Raw genomic sequence first — 19,433 nt, forward strand, 5'->3', positions numbered from 1 at the left:
TATTTATGGAAGTACTTTAATTTGTTTGAGCTTTTTTTTTTTTTGCAGTACAAAATGTTTGAGCTTATTATGATTATTATTAGGTTTTGAATTTTAATTTTTTTATTTCATAAGTTTTGAATTTTAAATTTTGTTAATTTAATTTTTCTTTAAAATGTAAATTTAATTTGAGTTTGGATGGTGCCTTAGAAGTAGGAGGAGAATATTTGATGGCAAATGAAGAGGAAAATCAGGAGAGAAAGTAGATTGGAAGAGAAGACCCAGTATACTGAATATAATTAAAAGTTATTTTATTTCAATTAATTTAGATATAGTATTACTTTTAAAATTTTATTATATAATGTAACAAATATTTATGAGACTTTTTTTTTTAGTAATTTTTTTAAGTATTCTCAATAATAAAATTATTATATATGAATTGTTCACTCCTTTTAGATAAAGTAAATAATAATAATAATAATAATAATAATAATAATAATAATAAAATTATTAAAAATACTTAAAAAGAGTACTAAAAAAGTATGTTAAGTGACTGATTAAATTTTTAATAAGGTGGGTATAATATATTTTTATTTATCTCTCTTGTAGAAATATTTTTACAAGTTATTAATTTGTTCTTATTAGTTGTGTTTATTGAAAATTATTTTTAGTGTAATTTATCAAAAATAAATACTAAAAGTTTATTTAAAAATTATCTTTTAAAAACTAATTTAATAAATCATTTTTAAAATAAAAATTTTATCAAACTAGTCTATACATTGCTTCGACTTATATAGCTGCATTGCAACTAAATCGAAGCCATTGAGTTCGATTTAGCATAAAATCATGTTGCATGTAAATGAAAACCATCAAATCAAAACCATTGGCTTCGATTTACCATAGGAGCAATCAATTAGTATCAAATCGTGTCCTAAATCGAATTTATTCAATTTGATTTACATAAAAATAAGACTTGAGACATTGACGTAACCTTTTACAATTTGGAGAATACACCTAATTTTTTTTATTTATGGTTTATATAAGTAATTTGCCCTTCAAATTATTTACATGTAATTAAAAAAAATTAGAAATATACAGCGATATACATGCATATATTAAATTCTTAATAAATTTATTAGTTCATAAAAAATATATTAATCTAAGATAATAAAAAAAATATTTGTAATTATTCTCTCTTTATTTTTAACAAGATTAAATGTTGTTTTCTTATATATATTCTTAAATAATTATCTAATCTTATCAAAATGTTCGACAGAAGTGATAAATAAGGGTTAAAATGGGATGTGATTTCGTACAATTATCAGGATCGAGATGATGTTTTACTCTAAATTAAATGTGACTGGATGTGGTTCTCTCTCTCTCTCTATATATATATATTTATGAGTAGATAACCCTTTTCAACCATATTTGGACTTTGGTACAACCATTGGCTTTGTAGGCAACCTATTGAGAGAACAGATCCTCTCTAGTGGAGAAAAGACTGGATAGTGTCAATTGTTTAATTTAACCCTTCATTGCTCTTTCTCTTTTATATTTATTTTTTATCCCACTTATAAAATTAGGGAAAGTACGAGGAGTCAATGAAATATTTGTACAATGTGTACAATGGAGGTTTAGGGAGTATTAGAGATATAATCATTAGTGTTACATTTTTCCATCAGCTGAAACTTTTGGGATGAGTGGTATCATGACATGGTATTAGAGCTTTAGATCCGAAAGGTCAAGAGTTTGATCCTTGGTGAATCTAAAAATCAGTTTAAGCTTTTGGGAAGATGTTTATTATCCCTAGTACTCAGATGGTTATTCAGATAGTATGGAAGATGTTCATTTTGTAATTTATATAGCCGATTGTACACATTGTACAAATAAGCCATTGTGTCCCTAGCGAGACTCATAAAATTAATAGTGAGAGATCACACTTTATTCCCTCAAGTGTTCAAAAAAATTGAGAGAATCAATTTCCCTTATTGAGCCTTTTATTTTCAACCTTGGACTTTCTCATTTTGCATGTTCTTCATCATTACCTTCTTGGATATCTTAAGGGCTCTTTCAATCATGGGTTGTTGAAACGATTATTTGCTCTTCAATAGAGGCTATACAAGGCCATACTTAAAGGCTAACCCATCGGCCAAAGCATACACTGATTGAGTAGTTAAATATGTTACCTCTTAGTATATTACACTTCGATTTGAATCTTAGCAGTAACCAAATAGTAGATAGAACCATTAAATGTGTGTTTGATGCCTAAAATTGAAAACTGTCCAATCCATCCGACCCAAAGAAAAAAAAGGTAAATCATACTATGTTATAACCTGTTCAGTGTTTGTGTACATTAAATGAGCGATATAAACAAATTGACCAGTACCATACTACCATGTTATAGGGCATCATTAATTCAATAGTTAGTTACACTGTTAGTGATGTTAGTTAGTTAGCTGTTGTTATGTTAGAAGAGTTCTGTTATTGTGCTTGGAGCTCTTATCTTCTTGTATAAATGATTTCAGCGTCCTCAAATCAAATTTAATAATAGGCCAAACTTTCTGGACAATAGCACATAGATGAAGAAAAACAGTATTCACAGAACTTATACATAGAGCTATTTCGTTACCTTATAAAAAGAAAAGAAAAAAAATATGCTATGTTTTGATTTTGCAGCTTCTGTATACTTCACTGTTCACATAACCCATCTCAAAAAACTTACAATCTAACTGTATTCTATTGTTCTTCCTACTCTCGGAACTCAAGCCTCAAACTGAAACACATATAGGGATGCTGAAGCATTCATGGAGACAAAAAGAGAAAACAAAACAAGACAAAACAAGATGCTGATCCGAAGTTTTGTATTTCGGTTTTTCACCTGTGCGAATAACCAGAGTGGTTGGCTGAATTACTCTCTGTACCTAATCGTGGCGTCCTCGGCATTGAATTCGACGAATTGAGTCCTTCTAGTGTTGCAAGAGCATCTACCATGGGTGGTCTAAGTTTTGGATCAGTGTTTAGGCATTGCAAGGCGAGTGATGCCATAGCTTGTGCTCCTTTCTTGGAGTATTGACCACCCAACCGAGTATCCATGATTCTCAGTACTCTTCGGTTATCACTCAGGAAGGGCCTCGCCCAATCCACAAGAGTTTCTTCTGAAAATCCAGGCCTATCATCTTCTAGTGCACGCCTCCCTGTTAATAACTCTAACAAGACAACGCCAAAGCTGTACACATCGCTTCTTGGGGTCAAATGACCTGTTTAATGAAAAGCTGACTTAGAACGAGGCGAAGGATCGATAAAGTTATATGAGAACTCAGAAACTATGATATGGCTTCCAATTAAAGGAAAAAAGTAACACAAGAACTATTGCCTGCTTTGATTGGATACTCTGAAAATTTAGTGATTAGTGGTCATTGAATATGTAAGTGGTTGAGCAGGAGTTATTATCGAACTCTGGCATTTTATGGCCAAAAAGAAAAGAGTTCCTAACTCTGGAGTTTGGAATCTTGAGCAAGAACATGGCCAGACACCTGACCTTGGTGTACTTATGATAATTTTGATAAGTTGCATAGCAGAATTATGGAATACTAAATCAATGATGTCTTATAGTTCTGTTTCTTGAAGTTCACATATCATTTTCAAACAAAAAGTTGAAGTAAAATAAGTCAGTCAAAAATCAAAACAAAATAACAAAGTTACACCAGAATCAATTTTAATCAAGTCCACAAATGAGGAAAGCATTGCAACTTGGGTATTCAAAAGTCAAAGACTACATTAAAAAATGTGTTTTCTCAATTGCAGTTAAAAATGAAGTAAGAATATGAAAAGAGGTTTGACATCTCGTGTTGTCAAACTCAATAAATATGATAGCTCATTATGGATGACAAAATAATACCTAATGCTAGGGAGACAATAACTCAGTTATCTTATTTAACTTAACATCCATAATATCATACCTATAACATCCATCATATACACTTCTTACATCTAATATTATCCAATTATTCCAGCGGTAATTAAAAAATGCAAAATAGGGTAGCTTTGGGTTCATTTGCTATTGTCTCCCAAACATTTTTTAATGCTTTTTTACACTAACAATAGATATCAGCTAATCAACAACGATATTCTGTTAGAAACGATACCTGTAGCAACATACTCAGGTGCAGCATACCCTTGAGTTCCAATAACTCTGGTTGAAACATGAGTGTTATCTCCAGTAGGACCATCTCTTGCCAAGCCAAAATCCGAAAGTTTTGCATTAAAATCCTACAGAAATACCAGGCTACCCTTTTAGAATGGAAACATAAAAGTAAATCAGAATATGTAGTCTTTACTCTTTATATATCAAGTGAACCAACTATTAATGTTCCTTACTGAATCAAGTAGGATATTGGAAGCCTTTAAATCACGAAATATGACATTTGCATCCAGGGAATGTAAAAATGATAATCCTCTTGCAACACCAACTGCAATATTGATCCGCGTGGCCCAGGGTATAGGTTGAACACCTTCTGCAGATATAAAAGACAGAATTTAAGTTACTATGATATATGGAAAAACAGAAATTACGGCTTAGCTCGAAGTAATTATGCTACAAACATGATGAAGCAGATTATAGCATTTTTTGCTTCATTAGAAATAAGGACATTGTTATGCTTTATTCAGACAAGCAAAGACAACTGAGAGATGGAATTAGAAAATATAGTGGAAATAAAGGAGATAAAAATATGGAAAATTTTCTTTCTGTTGTCCAAGGGATCAATAAATCACCGTTTGAACATGATTTCATAAAGACTATAACTACTTCCGAAAACAACATTTTTCTGGACTGTTTTTCAGAAACAAGCGTGAAATCCAAGTTTCCACCAAAGTTTAAGATCATTCTTTTGAAGATTTGTCCTGGTATCTACTGCCTAAAAATGATCCTTTTGGTAACAGAACATGCCTGATATATTGATCAAGTGACAGTTAATTATTATCCTATGTCTTTTATATTCAACAACTATATACAAGCTTTAATGTTCTTATTCCATTAGTCATGTGATAAGAAACTATGAACGAATATGAAATACGAAAGAAAAGAGACGGCGGAAACACAAAAAAGATGCGAAAATAGAACTCATAGAAAAAAGGATTTTTCTACTAGACCTCTAGAAAACCTGTTTTTCCAGCGCATGTACCCCCAAAAAAAAACTCACAGAACAAAGGATTGAGCCATCTTCCACCACTGTATAGATCAAACAACACAGTTGTTTACAAATCATTTGATATAAATCATTCACATTTGACATTGGCATATTCTCTGCATTTAGGGAAGCAGAAAGGGGACCAACAGAAAGGCCAAATAACAGGATGAAATGGCACTTACTTTTGAATAAATGATTCTCCAAGCTTCCTTTCTGCATAAACTCATAAACAAGAAGTCTGTTTTTACCCTCCAAGCAATAACCAATAAGTTTCACCAGATTTTCATGGTGAAGCTGCCCGAGATAATTGACTTCTGCCTGTCAACAAAAGGATGCAAATCAATGAAATCGAATCTGAAGCAAGATCAATGAGTTAAAAGGAAAATATAAGCTATAATTTAAGGTCCTTATTGTACATACAAGCCATTCCTTGTGACCTTGAAAGCTTTCTGGCTTAAGACTCTTAATGGCCACTACAATCCCACTCCCCGGTTTCGTTGGAGCATAGTTGTTCCCATCAATCCATCCCTTGAACACACGCCCGAACCCTCCCTCTCCAATTAAATTTTCTCGCCGGAAGTTCTTAGTGGCCTCCTTTAGATCATTGAAGCTGAAGGACTTAAGGTTAGTGGAGATCAATTTTCCAGCATTTGATTCGGATATTTTCGAATCGCCTTTTCGCATGTTAGAGTTTGGACTCCTATTCGTTTTACTTACAGGCTTCTTACTTCCTGTTACAAAATCAGACACAAATTTAGAAACAAAGATCAACATCTACCTTCTTCAAGTCAATTTCTACAAAGAGAATGCCAGAAGACCATCAAAATCTATTATTTTTATCCATCACTTATCCATCAACTCAATTCTTTTAGTCTAATTATCCAACAAAATACTTTATCCCGTACTTTTAAATATTGATCGCTAATTGATGGCAAAAAACAATAAATTCTGATGGCCTCTAACATTCCTCTTCTATAAAATGCAACAAAACATGAATCAAAGTCTAGTATCTAACTTAAATCTAAAATCTGTAACCAAGAGGTTTTGGGGCTGCAACAGTTGTGTAGTTTCTAGGTGACTTTGATTTGATTAGAGTGTTTTCTGAATGTTGAATAGATAGACAGAAGAGTAAAAAGCTGTTATTGTTGGAGATTCTTTGCAACCTGAATTGAAAAGCAGCCTCAGAACCTTCAATTTGGGCATTGTTGTGAGGAAAGAAGTGCACTCACTCAGGAACGGAACAGCTTATAAGCAATAACTCAAACGAAGGCAGCGAAAGAAGCAAAGAAGAAAGAAATTACCGGAAAAGTTAGAAGAAGAGACATGAGCAACGGGTTTGGCACTTCCACATGCGTTTCCCATAACGGTCTTTGCTGTTATTACACGGAACAAATCATGAACCGCTATATGTTATGGTGTTTGTGTGAGCCAAGCAAGAAGAAAATGTTCACGGCATAGCAGTATAGCACCTATAGTCCTATTATATTATAATAATAATACCTTAGCTGAGGTCTCAGGACGCAGGAGCTAGCGTGGTCAATTTGAGTTTAAAAAGTGATACATCCATGGGTGAAGTTGTTAGTTGAAAAACGTTAAATAATTTTGTAATAAATTATAACTTAAATGATATAGTGTGCGTTTAGATTGATGTTTGTTAAATTAGAGTTTGAATGATAATTTTTTTATATTTACTTAGAGTTTGTGGATTCGATTCTGACTCCTAATTTTATAAAAAATAAAAAATATTAAATAATTTAATATTAGTAATTTTATATGAAGATAATTGTTTTTTTTTTAAAGGAGAGAGCTTAACACATTAAGGTGGAACAAACAGAATCAAACCAACTAAAAACTAGACTTCTTTCAAAGAAACCTATCCCAACGATCCAACCTCCTCACGTCATCTCTGGCATAGCCATCAACAATTCTAGGGATGCGTACTTCTCCACTCGTCAACACCTTTACCCGCATTCTGAAAGATCCTCCTATTTCGCTCCATCCAAATGTGTCAGACAATCGCACAGAAGCATCTTAGGCGCTGCTTTCGGTCTTCTTTTCTTCTCGGCTCATCTGTCCAACTCAAAAAATGGTCCTTCACTCGCTCCGGGAATACCCAGAATCGGTCAGACACAGATATCCATGCACTCCACACCTACCAAGCAAAATCACAGCCGAGAAACAGGTGATGGACGTGCTCATCATCCTTATTACACAAGACACACTGCTTATCATCCTGGCTAAGAATTTCCAGACGGCTTAGCCGTTCTTTTGTATTCACCCTGCCTATCAGGACAAACCAGACAAACAGCTCTATTCTTGGTGGAGCCAACCATTTTTAGATGGTCTTCGTGAAACTGTAACTGGTAACATCTTCTGATAGCATTCCTTCTTATAGCACCTGCACAAAGGAGTTAGTCGAAAAAATTTCAAGTCTATCATATTTTCACACGACTTTATCCTCCCTATCATTCGCTAGCCTCACAGGTCTCAACACCTCATGTAACTGACTCAGTAATTCTACCTCCCACTGAAAAAGCTCACGCCTCCATTGGAAGCTCCAAACCCACTCTAGCCCATCCCAAAACCCACAATCCCCAATAACCGACCCACATTGGTTTGAAATAGAGAAGAGCTTGAAAAATCGATCTTTCAAGGAGTCACAATGCAACCAAACATCCTCCCAAAACCGAGTCCTTCGTCCGTCACCAACCTTCATAGCCAGACCTGTAATCATCTTATCCCTCAGATACTGCTCCTTGAATTCTATTTGGCAGATATTCTTCCAAGGACCTCCTCTAGTAGGGAGCACTTGCATAGACAGTAACTCATCCGATCTCAAGTTATTACATGAACAGACCACATTCTTCCACAAAAGGCACTCTTTCTTCACAACACGTCACCACCACTTAAACAAAAGTGCGGTGTTCCGAATCATAGCACTAAATCAATATAATTGTATATATTATATGAAGATAATTATATATGAATTTTCATCTACATGTACACTCATATAAAGTCATAATCAATCATGCACTAAATTAATTATATATTTTTCAGACAAACTAGCTTTTAAAATTAAAAAAATACTAATAAAGTTTTTTAGAATAACAAACGTAAATAAATTAGTTTAATTAAGACATTTTATTTTAATATATGATCTAATTTAAAGATAATATATCCATATCTAATTATCTATTATTCTAAAAAATTTTATTAGTGCTGTTTTTATTTAAAAATTAATTATTCAAAATATAAATATTCAAATATTTATTTAACTTTACTTTATATTTTTTAACTAAAATAATTAAATTTGTCTCGGTAGAAAATAATTAAATATAGCTGCATTAGGGGAAAATAAAATAAAGAGCAGTTGCGCTTTAGAACGTTCAAAGAACAACCGCCGGGGCCGGGCATGTAAACAATATTTTATTTATTTATTTATTTTTAAAAAATATACTCTTTTTTCTTGAGATACTAAATAATATTTTTTTTTAAAAAAAAATATACACTTCTCTCTCCTACATAATTAGAATAAAGGTATTATTTAGTTCATTTAAAAAAAATCCTTTAATAATTGAGTTATATAATATATTTTATCTTAAGAACATGTACATCTTTAATAATAATTGAGTTAATTTAGTTCATTTAACAAAAATATCCTTTAATATTCATTCAACACCTTTTGTTTTTATGGTTTATATATAAAATTTTATCTAATTTATACTCTAAAAATACATTTTAAGATAATAAATTAAAAAATTTCATTTTTTAAAAATACAAAAATTTAAATTTTTAATGTATTTATTTTTTATTTATTAAATAAAAATATTTAAAATATTTTATGAATAGTAATCTTATCATATATCCGTAAGTATATATTAACTAAATTCTATATATAAAAAGAATGCAAAACAATCAAATTTTGGTTTTTAATCAATTTTTGTAATTAATAAAAAATGAATTTTAATTTTGATCTTCATAGAACTTTTATTCAGATAATTTCCTAATATATTTTGGTGAAGTCATCAATTTCGTATTAAAATATATTTCCGTTTTAAAAATGTTTAGTAACCAAAGAAAATCAGCCAAAAACAGTCATAACTTGCCTTATTTAGCATTCATTAATTGTTGCGATAATTAATTAATGCTAAATAAGACAAGTTCTAGTTGTTTTTTTGTTTATCTAGCATTACTCTTTGCGTTAATTCTATTAAATATTATGGTAATTTAGTTTAAATAATTTCAAATAATAGTTTGTTAGTCATAAAATAAATTATTTTATTATTTTCTTAAAGAAAAACTCAAAGTCTTAAGTGAAATATTTTTGGAAACTTTCGGCTCATATTTAAATGAGACTACTATAGAAATCAAGACTAAATACTTTTAAGATTGTAGTTTATAACTATATTTTTTTATGAAAACCTAAATCAAAGAGTACAGTATTCAAAAGAACCGAAAATAATTTAATGTATGATGATAAAATGGGTTTAAAACTTAGTATAATCCAACACCAGTGTACTGGTCAACATATGGGTTCGAGCTTAATGAAAAGACTGGGAAGTTTCTTCTTACAAAATTTTCAACGTGTCACTTTGTTTCAAATATTGTGACGTAGGAAGTTGCAAGGTGGGGACATAAATGCGTACTGCGAAAAGATTGACAATCGTGTGGCATATTAGGATAAGATTTTGAACAAAAGAAAATGATTGTTTTACAGGGTTTTTTTTTTTCGGTGAAAAAAATATTTTCTGGTTTTTCATGAATTAGGTAGTGATATAAATTAAGAAAAAATATGAAGTTCGTTCACAAATAAGTAAAGTAGCAGTTGAGGGTGAATTTTGAAAAAAAAAAAGAAAAAAAGAGGAAGGAGACGAAATTTTTTAATTACAGGATAGCACCAGAGTCGATCAATATGGAGGGCTATGATGCGGTGTGGTCACTGTGAAGTTTTGTTTGGACCACTTGGAAGGAGACGATGCTTCAAGGCGGCGGTGAACGCGCTATTGAGCGGCACGGAAGCGTAAATCGAGATCTGGGCGACTTGTGATTCACCATAAGAGAAGGCAATAGAATACACGGGACAACCGGATTCGCAGGTACTTTATGTCGATGACTCTGAGTTAGTTACCGTTCAGTGTTTCTTCAGGGAGGTTGGTGGACGTATGGTCCGGAAATGGTTTTCGTGGTTGCCGTTTAGGGCGGCACACGGACGAATTTGAATTGTTGCTTATTAAAATGTTTGTTGAAATTGGGGTTGGTCGCTATACTTGAATGGATTTTAGTTTGATCCGGCATATGTACGGGTTTATTTTAGGGGGTGTGGGATATAGTTGCGTGTTCGTAGTTATGATTGATAATGCCAATTTTCACTCAGTGCGATATTTGAACTGTGACAGGCGAATGGATTTGTGGAACGAAGCTACGAGTTTTCATCTAATTTTGACTGAGTCCATGCGCCACAGGTTGTGTGTTACTCATTTTATGAATTTTTTGTTGACCGGTTTTTGTTGATGTGGCACACCGCATGTTGTCACCATGTCGTATCTTGTTTGTTGCTGAATGCGGGGGATGGGATGAGCGGCGAAACCGTGTCGGTGGAGGAAGCAGAAGCGATGGATTTGTCCGCCGTAGATGGGGACATAGATGTAGAAGCATCAGTGAGGATTGTTGACGGGATAGGATCGTTTGGCGCAATTGAATTTTCAGCCCTCACAACGAAGGACATTCTAACGACGGAGTTCATAAACTTGCAGGTAGCTTATGGCTACTATAACGAATATGGTCGCATTAAGGGATTCTCGGTGAGGAGGTCGAAGGTGGGTCGCGGAACCAAGCAAGGGGCGGAGGGTGAAATCATTTGGCAGATATTCGGGTGCTCGAGGGAAGGAGAGTGAGATGGAAAACACATGCAGCGGGGAGAGAGGAAGATGGATCCACGACCGATCACACGGTGCGGGTGTGAAGCTCGGATTAAGGTGCACGTTGATGATACCAGTGGGCGATGGTTTGTTGAACAATTCTGTGATAACCATAATCATCCCATGCTGGATTCCAGGTTTAGGGGTCTGATGCAGTCACACAGAGCAGTCAAGGAAGGTGATTTGCACCAAATTAATTCGATGAGGAAAGCTGGGTTGCGAGTGCCGACGATATTCTGAGCCTTTGCCAATCAGTCAGGGGGATTCGAGACTGTTGGGTTCGAGATAAAGGATATCTATAATGCAATAGAGAAGTAAAAGCGGGCAGGCGCGATAGATGCTGAGGCCGCGTTGAAGTTCTTGGCAACTTTAAGGACTACCGATTGTGGAATGTTCTGGAAGTACTCGTTGGATGGTGAGAAGAGGCTGGAAAATCTTTTCTGGTGCGATGGTACTAGTCGTTATGACTACAATGTGTTCGGAGATGTCCTGGAATTTAACGCAACATACGGTCGTAACAAATACAAGTGTCCGTTGGTAATATTCTCAGGGGTGAATCGTCATATGAGGACAGTTGTGTTTGGTTGCGCCATCTTGAGCAACGAGAGTGAAAAAAGCTATGTGTGATTGTTGCGGTCATTCCTTGATGCAATAAAGGAAAACAGTCAAAATCTATCGTGACGGACAGGGATCTTGCCATGAAGAGTGTCGTTAGTACAGTTTTTCTCGATGCACATCACAGGTTGTGTAGTTGGCACTTGCTAAGGAACGCCACTGCTAGAGTTGGACGGCCCGGTTTTCTTCGGAAACTCCGTCTATGCTTGATGGGCGATCTAGAGGTCGACAAATTTGAGAGAATATGAATGGATAGCGAGGCAGAGTTCGGGTTAGAGAACCACTCGTGGATAGCTTACATGTATGCAAGGAAGCATTCATAGTCCAATGCGCACATCTGAAAAAAATTCTTCGCAGGATTGAAGATAACATCGAGGTGCGAGGCTTTGAATATGCAGATTGGAAAATTTATACACAACGGGTACAATCTGAGGGAGTTTGTGGAGCACTTCTAACACTACCTGGAATTCATGAGAAGAAGAGTATTAGTGGTAGACTACAAGTCTGCATATGGAGAACCTGTAGTAAAAACAAAACTCGAAGCCATTGAGTAGTTCACAGCGACGGTTTATACAAGAGAGTTTTTGAACTGTTTCGAGAGGTTTCGAAACCATAACACCCTTACCCCTTCGTCGTTTTGCATCCAACCACCAACACGTCTCTCGAAAGACTACCGGATGAAGTTTCCTCAATCCAGACACAACCACCAAGACAAGCCAGGTAATCCGTCCCGACTCCCTTACTTCACTTTGATTTAGTCCGTCTATTGATTGCTTCACGGAGTCCCGCTATCTAACTGTGTGAAACTAATATCATCAACCATCGACTCTGTCGGTACATGTTGCATGTTTTTTCCTGCAGAAAAAAAATAAAAATGTTTCCTTGCATCATGACTCTTGTTACATGGAACTTTTGATTCGACGATACGGAAAACCCTAATTAGTCTTATTGGTGGTATTCCTTCCTTGGGGTGCACTATTTGTGGAATACTTACCTTGCCTCTACTATCTTGCGTTTGCTACCTTCTCTGCATGTTTCATTTAACTGCAATCTTGACGATTTTTTATCATTCCTTAGTCCCATGATGAGCCTGACTGTTTGCTTTACTTCGCGATTCTTGTGTAGAACCACTGAGTTGCACTCGCAGAAAAATGACTCAGTTCTGAACCCCTTGATTTTCGTTTCAGAGCTTTTGCGCATCTTTCTGTTGTTTGCTTCCATTTTTCCCCCTTCTTAGACGAAACCCTAAACCCTAATGATGGTTTTGGTTTGTTCAATTTGTTCCGCGTACTGTGAAAATGTTTATCTATTTGACAATCCAATAACGGAGCTCCACTATTGTGTTTTGTTGTTTGTCATACTATTTCACCTCAACTACATTACCATCTTCAAGGTTGTTATTTGTTCTGTATTAGGTGAACATGTATTCCTCCAGGAACAAGGGCAAGCGACCTGCAACAGGCACTCAACGAAACCAACAACACCTACGACTGCATTTTCTGAAGCCAATCATAAGGCCCGCCTGCTTCAAACTGGTAAGCCACCTCCCCTGACCTGTACATCACAAGACACCTAATGTTATTACTTATTGAATGATCAATGTGTTGACCACATTTGCCTGTTCTTTCGCAGGTCCTCCCGATCGGACCAGACGAACTCTCGAACTGGACCCCCTACATAAACCTGGTGGTCCCTGATGGAAGGGATATCGGCTTTCGGTGCTTCTGGAAAGAACAACAAAATGGCAGCATTGCATTGACCTGAGACGTATCGAATAAATCTAGACTCCATGCTTCTTTTCAAACACAAGGGCAACTCTGACTTCTAAGTACGTATCTTCGACTTCGGTGGCCGCAAAAACACATACCAGCCCCGAACGTTCGAGGAACCGCCGTAGGAAAAGAAAGGTACTTACCGGCGTGCCCGCTGTGTCAACAATCCTTTCTCAGACAAGGCAAAAGCGATAGCTGAGAAACACAAGACCAAATGGCCCTTCTTTGTCATGGACCTCACTAATCGTGTCTTGTCCTCCCACCTGTTGGTAAGGCAACTTAAATGCAACTTGTTCTTTTAATACGACTCTCCCAGCATTGTTTACCTGCACCAACTAGTTTTATTCTACGTGTCTTCCTCAGTAGTTTATCTCTTTTAATGATGTGTTCTTATGCTACAATCAGCCAAATGTCCTTCATCTGAGCCATTTCACTAGTCAGAGGCACACACTCATCCTTGCACACGGCCACATTGAGATGGAGGCCACCTACACCAAATTTAGTGGGAGACGTGACGGTAGCTTTGGGGTCATCTCTGGAGGCTGGGCAGACTTCGCTACCCTGTGCAAATTCGAGCCCGGAGGTGTGGGGATCTTCGAAGTCATCTCAACTGAGCCAGTCACAGTACTGCAGGTCCGATGGTGCAACGAAGCTGCGAGATGCTGATTCTTGTTATCCTCAACTTATTAATCAAACTTGTATTTTGTGGATTATATTGGTGTAACACTTTTTGATAACTCCGTTACCTAATATACGCATTCCTGCTCAAACAATGTACTACGTTTCTTGATACAATTACTATTAACCACCTATCGTAGGGGTGTTGTTTGCGTACAATGTTCATGGCTTCTGCTATGCCCTAAATCGCGTCCCAACTTGCTCACTTAAAATGAAATCCACATGCAACCTTCTTTTTACATTACACTAACTAGTACTATTTTACCTCAGTAGGTTTCTCCATTATTACTCCTCTGTATTCTATGTCTCTAAACTTTCGTGTAATTACAGAAACTTAAAAAGAACAAACAAATATTTCTCATACACCAACTCCCACATTAATGTTAATCTTGAAATAAGTTGCGGTTCAACATAACAACATTTGTATCTACATCTGCATCAAGCTTTTCCAAATACATGTCCATGTAGAAGTGCTACTTGACTAGTTGTACGGGAGGGTTGGGTAACATTATAAACAAAATAAATTGTATTTGGCCTTTTTTTTCGACAGGGGTCCAGGCCCATTATGCGGACTTGACCCGAAACCATCATCTTCCCTATCCCCATCCAATACAACACCCTCCTCCATGCTGGTGTTGTATCTTCCTTTCCACCTCCATTGCCGCTGTACATTACCATTGTCTTACGAACTTCTTCTTGGCAACACCATTCCGCACATGGCAGCATCATCATGTCGCTATGTCTTCGAAAGGGCTGTGTTCTGTCTCCTAACTCCCATCGCAAATAGGGGTGTTTAAAACCGATCTGAACCGAACAAAACCGACTAACCGAACAAAAAAAAACCAAAAACTGAATAAATCAAAAACTGAAAAATCGAAAAATTCATGTTTTGCTATTTTTTGTGGTTCGGTTCGTTTTTCGTTTTGACACTAAAAATCTTAACCGAACCGAACCAAATCGGTCAACTAAAAATCCTAAAAAAAACCATTAGACCACCAACCCCTTGCCATTACCCCACCCCCAAATCAGATGCACTCAAAGAAACTCTAACCTAGCGGCGCCAAAAGAAACCCCTCCCAGGCTCCCAGCAGCACCAAACCCAGCCCCTCCCACCAGCGCCGAACCCCTTCCTCCCATCGTCGCTCACCATCGTGCGCTCACTAGGTAATCATTCTCTGGCTCACTCTCTATCTTCTCTTTCTCGCTGATTACCTCACTCCCTCTCTCATTTTAGTGTCGAAGAAGGTGCGTGTGGCTATGATGATGATGATAAACAACAATGGCCAAACAAGACAGGGAAGGTATGTTTCATTTTTCCTAAATTTGGTTATATGAGTTGGGGAGGTTTTGCGATTATAGGGTTTTTAATTTTGGGGGTTTTAGCTTCTGAATGTGTCTTGTTTCTGATTGTTAGAGCAGGTATGTTTCTGATTGTTAGGGTTCTAGGTTCTAATTGTTAGAGAAAGTATATTTAACTGCATTTTATATATAATTAAATGCCGGATTTGAGATTTGTGTGCTATAAAACTGAATGCCCTAGTTTTGATGGCCAAACTTGTTTCCGTTGTAATCTATGTTTGTTTATTAATTCCATGAACCATGTGTTCTTCTTCATTACTTATTAGTTTTATATATTGTCATTAACTAATACTTTATGAACCATGTGCTATTTTCTCTAGTTGAGATGATTTACTGAAATTCGATTCTAGCATTTTAGCTCTTATGAACTAGGTGCTTTGTTTCTGAAATTCTACAAAAATCTGTGAAGGGTCAGCTTTGAGTATATGACATATGAGATATTTAATGTTTTTTACAATCTTATCATTTTTCACTAAATATATAACATTGTTTTTATAGGGAAGGAGGCTGGAGATTGTAGTTCATGTGTAGGTGTCATGCTGGAACTTGCTCCTGGAAATTTTCAGTGGGCTCATGGATTGAAGAGAGGGTGTTATATTCTTTATTCAATACTGGCGAGAAGGAGGGTGTATAAAACTCAAAAAATTTGTGGATTAAACATGGAGAACTGTGCCTATTGTCCAGCATGCTGTAACCACCTTTTGGGCCTATGTAAGACCAACTTTGTTCACATGATAAGGGCTCATTATTTTTTTAAATCATAAAATGCTTTTAATTTTTTTTGAAATTAATTTTTCAACATGTCATCACTTCATTCCATTTCAAGTCATGACAGTTTTAATATTTTATCATTCCTCATGACTTGTCTTTTCAGTTTTTATGGTTTTAAAAATTCAAATTAATTAAAAAAAAAACGTTTTCATTAATAATTTTGCTTTAAAAGAGAAGGTTTCTTCCTAGCATTAATGACAGTTCTTTTACTCCTAAAAGCGGATCATATCAGAGGGTAGCTGTTTGTGACACCCTTGTTCTTTATGCTATTTAGAACTCCATCCCCATATCTTTAGCTTACTTTATGATTCATTGTATGCAGGACTGTGTGAAAAGTGATAAAAAGGAGTAACTTGTCATATGGTATATTTTTGACTTGCTTGATTGAGCATTTTAATATTGATTTGAGTAACAAACATGTTGAGAATAAAGTGTCCACAATCAAAGGTGGTGGTGTACCGCAACATGCTAAAGGTAAAGAAGTTCTCTTGGAGTTTGCTACTATGTCTAAGCAAATAGTAAAATCCAGCAAAGAAGCTAAAAATCTTGCATTGCAAAATGAAAAGGCTTGGCTAAAATCTCATGAAAGGATAAACTTGCTCTTAAAGCATTTGGATTCAGTTGATGAGGACATGACTCCTTTCGAGAAAGAAGATGATGTTCTGGAATCTAATAAAGAAAATTTTGATGCCTAAGTTTGCTCCCTGTTGCTGCTGCTGCTGAATGCTCAGTTATTTTACTCTCTGTGTATTTGACTCAATGGAACTATTTTCATTTGTCTTGGAAGATTGTACCAAACTTAACTAAGATGCTGTTTTGTTATGGACTGCTTTGTTTTTTCTTCATTTTTTTGCAGGGTCTCTCCGTGATGAAAAAAAAGAACTTAATTAAAACTGTTATGTTTCATTGATTTGTTGACCTGTTTTGCTCTATTTTATGCTCTGATTTGGCTTTGTTTTGAGCACTTTGTGTTAGTAGATTAATTTTGAGTTGAGCTTTGATTGTCATTTACTTAAATACATGTGTGCTGACTGGACCATTGTGTCTTGGTGAAAAACAAAATATTCTACTGTTTGGTATGTTGTTTTCATTTGTTTTGCAGGACCCCATTGATGACAAAAGGGGGAGAAAAATCAAGAAAAATTGAAATTGAAAAACACGGACTGAAATCATTTTAATTCATGATCACCCATGTGCATAAGATCCACGTTCCAATGGTCATGCTTTATAATCTATGACCTGATATGTTGAACTGTTTGCTGCATTATCTAATATGTTGAACTGTTTGCTGCATTGGAACTTATTCATGTTTTGATAATTCCCTTGAACTCTGATATGTTGAGTGAATGCTGGATAATTTTGTTTGATTGACATTTTTTGCCATGTTGCTGAAATCTAATATTTTTGCTCTGATATGATGGCTGAAAGTATTGATTTGATCAAATGATTTGGCAGAAAATTTTTGGGAATTATTTAATGTGTTTTTGATAGCTATGTACTTTGTACTCAAGTATTTTGTTTGTTATTGAGCAGAAAATCATTTATATGATAACAAATTAGTTTTGTTTATCACTTTACTTCTGCTCATAAATCAAGTTGTTCAACATAATTTATATTCCATATGTTGAAGACATGGTGGCTATCAGCTTGATTTTAAATGTTACAAGTATTGCTTCCCTTGGTAAAATGGCATATATTTAGAGGGAGCTATGTAACAATTGGAAAGGGGGAGGAATCCTAATTTTCAAAGGGAGTACTTTTAATCCTTACACTTTCCATTTCAATTTTTAATAATGTTTGTCATCAAGGGGAGATTGATGAGTTTAGAAAACTCCAAAATTAGTTCGATGATGATCAAATATTATTAAAATAATTAATTATAAAATTATTAATTTGGTTTTTAATTAACATTTGCTAAATAATGATTTTGTTGCTTGCAGATTTTGTTATGGGTCGAAAAGAAAAAATGTAAGCCGAAATGAGAAGTTTAGATTCAGCCTTGGTACAAAAATATTTAATTATTATGGCTGAATCCATGCTTGGCTAGTTGGGTTGTACATTGTTGAAACAAGCCCATTTAAAGTCTTTGCTACAAAGACCAAATCTTGGTCCGAAACCAATATTGGAAGAAAGCAAAGTTTCATGCTTTCAACGGATGCCACTTTCATTTTGTGATGGAATTCAAATTTTATGAATTATCATTAATTGCCTTGGTAACATGAAAGAGGAAATGCAAAGTGATTTGATGGCATTAATTGAAGATTACACGTTACTAGGCAAAAAGCATGGAAATTGATTTTAATTGATTTTATTTGATAACACACATTACTTCCATAGCTTTTCTTTTTTCTACTTTCTCTTCTCTCTCTTTGCATTCAGTCACCTCACTGTCAGAGAAGAAGAAGGTAGAAGCAAGTAATCAGAAGAAAGAAGCAGAGGCTAGGCATGGGTAATGTAAACACAACTCATTTTTATTTTGCTTTTCTCTGTTCTCTCTCCTCTCTCTTTCGGTCTTATCTAGCAGGAAAGGAGGGATGAAGTAAGCTATCAGTAAAAATCACAGAGAAGCTAGTTGCAAGAAAGAGGCCATTGTGATGATGGCATTAAGAAAAAGAAGATCCACAGTAGGGTGTGGCTATGATCTTTGCTACTCATGGTAAGAAGTGGTGAGGAAGTCTCAATCTCTCCATACCCGAAAATGGAGAAGATCCAATTCGGTCAGAGGAAGAAGATCCCTTGGAAGCATGACTCGTCTCTACTTTTGCTCAACCATCACAGGAGGTAGCTACTGTAGCTATGTGGAGGAAGAGGCAGAAGATTAGAGCAGGAGGAGCTGTCAAGCATCAAGGACTCATCAAGGACCAGGAATCCTTCTTGGTGAGCAAGTCAAGATGGAAGGTCCGGATTGATGAAGCTTGGTGAGAAGGGGTAACACAGAGGTAATTGCATGTTAGTTTTAGCGTTCAGTTTCCTCTCCTCTCTCTCTGGCCGAACCGGTTTCGTTTGAAGAAGAAGAAGTTTAGCTCGGTTGGACCGTTTCAACCTTGGAGGCTTCCCCTTCTATAATAAGGGTGGACAGCCAAGGCTTGAAGTAAGGAGTCAAGAGTGTAAAACACAGAGTTTTCATAGCTACCCAAACTAACAGAAGTTCT

At 35.5% G+C, this 19,433-nt stretch overlaps 1 protein-coding gene and 1 pseudogene across 3 annotated transcripts; one reads left to right on the forward strand and one right to left on the reverse strand.

The window, feature by feature from the left end:
- Positions 1-2,537: 2,537 nt before the first annotated feature.
- LOC107638343 (putative serine/threonine-protein kinase PBL2) lies at positions 2,538-6,717 on the reverse strand. Of its 3 annotated transcripts, none has more exons than XM_021120337.2 (7): positions 6,470-6,622; positions 6,332-6,356; positions 5,589-5,899; positions 5,351-5,486; positions 4,357-4,493; positions 4,125-4,248; positions 2,538-3,236 (listed from the first exon to the last, which is right to left on the reverse strand). In XM_021120337.2, exons 1-7 carry the CDS (start codon positions 6,491-6,493, stop codon positions 2,854-2,856), a joined length of 1,140 nt encoding a protein of 379 aa, XP_020975996.1. In that variant the 5' UTR covers positions 6,494-6,622; the 3' UTR covers positions 2,538-2,853. The 3 variants fall into 3 exon arrangements, with proteins under 3 accessions (XP_020975996.1, XP_088340039.1, XP_016197060.1); XM_088483913.1 differs by having other exon boundaries at positions 6,184-6,356; positions 6,470-6,530; XM_016341574.3 differs by lacking the exon at positions 6,332-6,356 and having other exon boundaries at positions 6,470-6,717.
- Positions 6,718-11,095: 4,378 nt separating this feature from the next.
- LOC148566435 (protein FAR1-RELATED SEQUENCE 5-like) lies at positions 11,096-12,156 on the forward strand (annotated as a pseudogene).
- Positions 12,157-19,433: the final 7,277 nt, after the last annotated feature.

Source organism: Arachis ipaensis, chromosome B4, assembly GCF_059453495.1.
Source record: "Arachis ipaensis isolate K30076 ecotype BB chromosome B4, ASM5945349v1, whole genome shotgun sequence".
Classification (NCBI taxonomy): Eukaryota; Viridiplantae; Streptophyta; class Magnoliopsida; order Fabales; family Fabaceae; genus Arachis; species Arachis ipaensis.

What these genes read in the sequence shown, in the direction of transcription:
- LOC107638343 (XM_016341574.3), bottom strand. Translation starts at nt 6,530, where the DNA reads ATGGGAAACGCATGTGGAAGTGCCAAACCCGTTGCTCATGTCTCTTCT. An exon ending in AAGGTCACAAGGAATGGCTT is followed by an intron (nt 5,487 to 5,588) that starts GTATGTACAATA and finishes TTTTGTTGACAG; the next exon opens with GCAGAAGTCAATTATCTCGG. An exon ending in CCAATATCCTACTTGATTCA is followed by an intron (nt 4,249 to 4,356) that starts GTAAGGAACATT and finishes GTATTTCTGTAG; the next exon opens with GATTTTAATGCAAAACTTTC.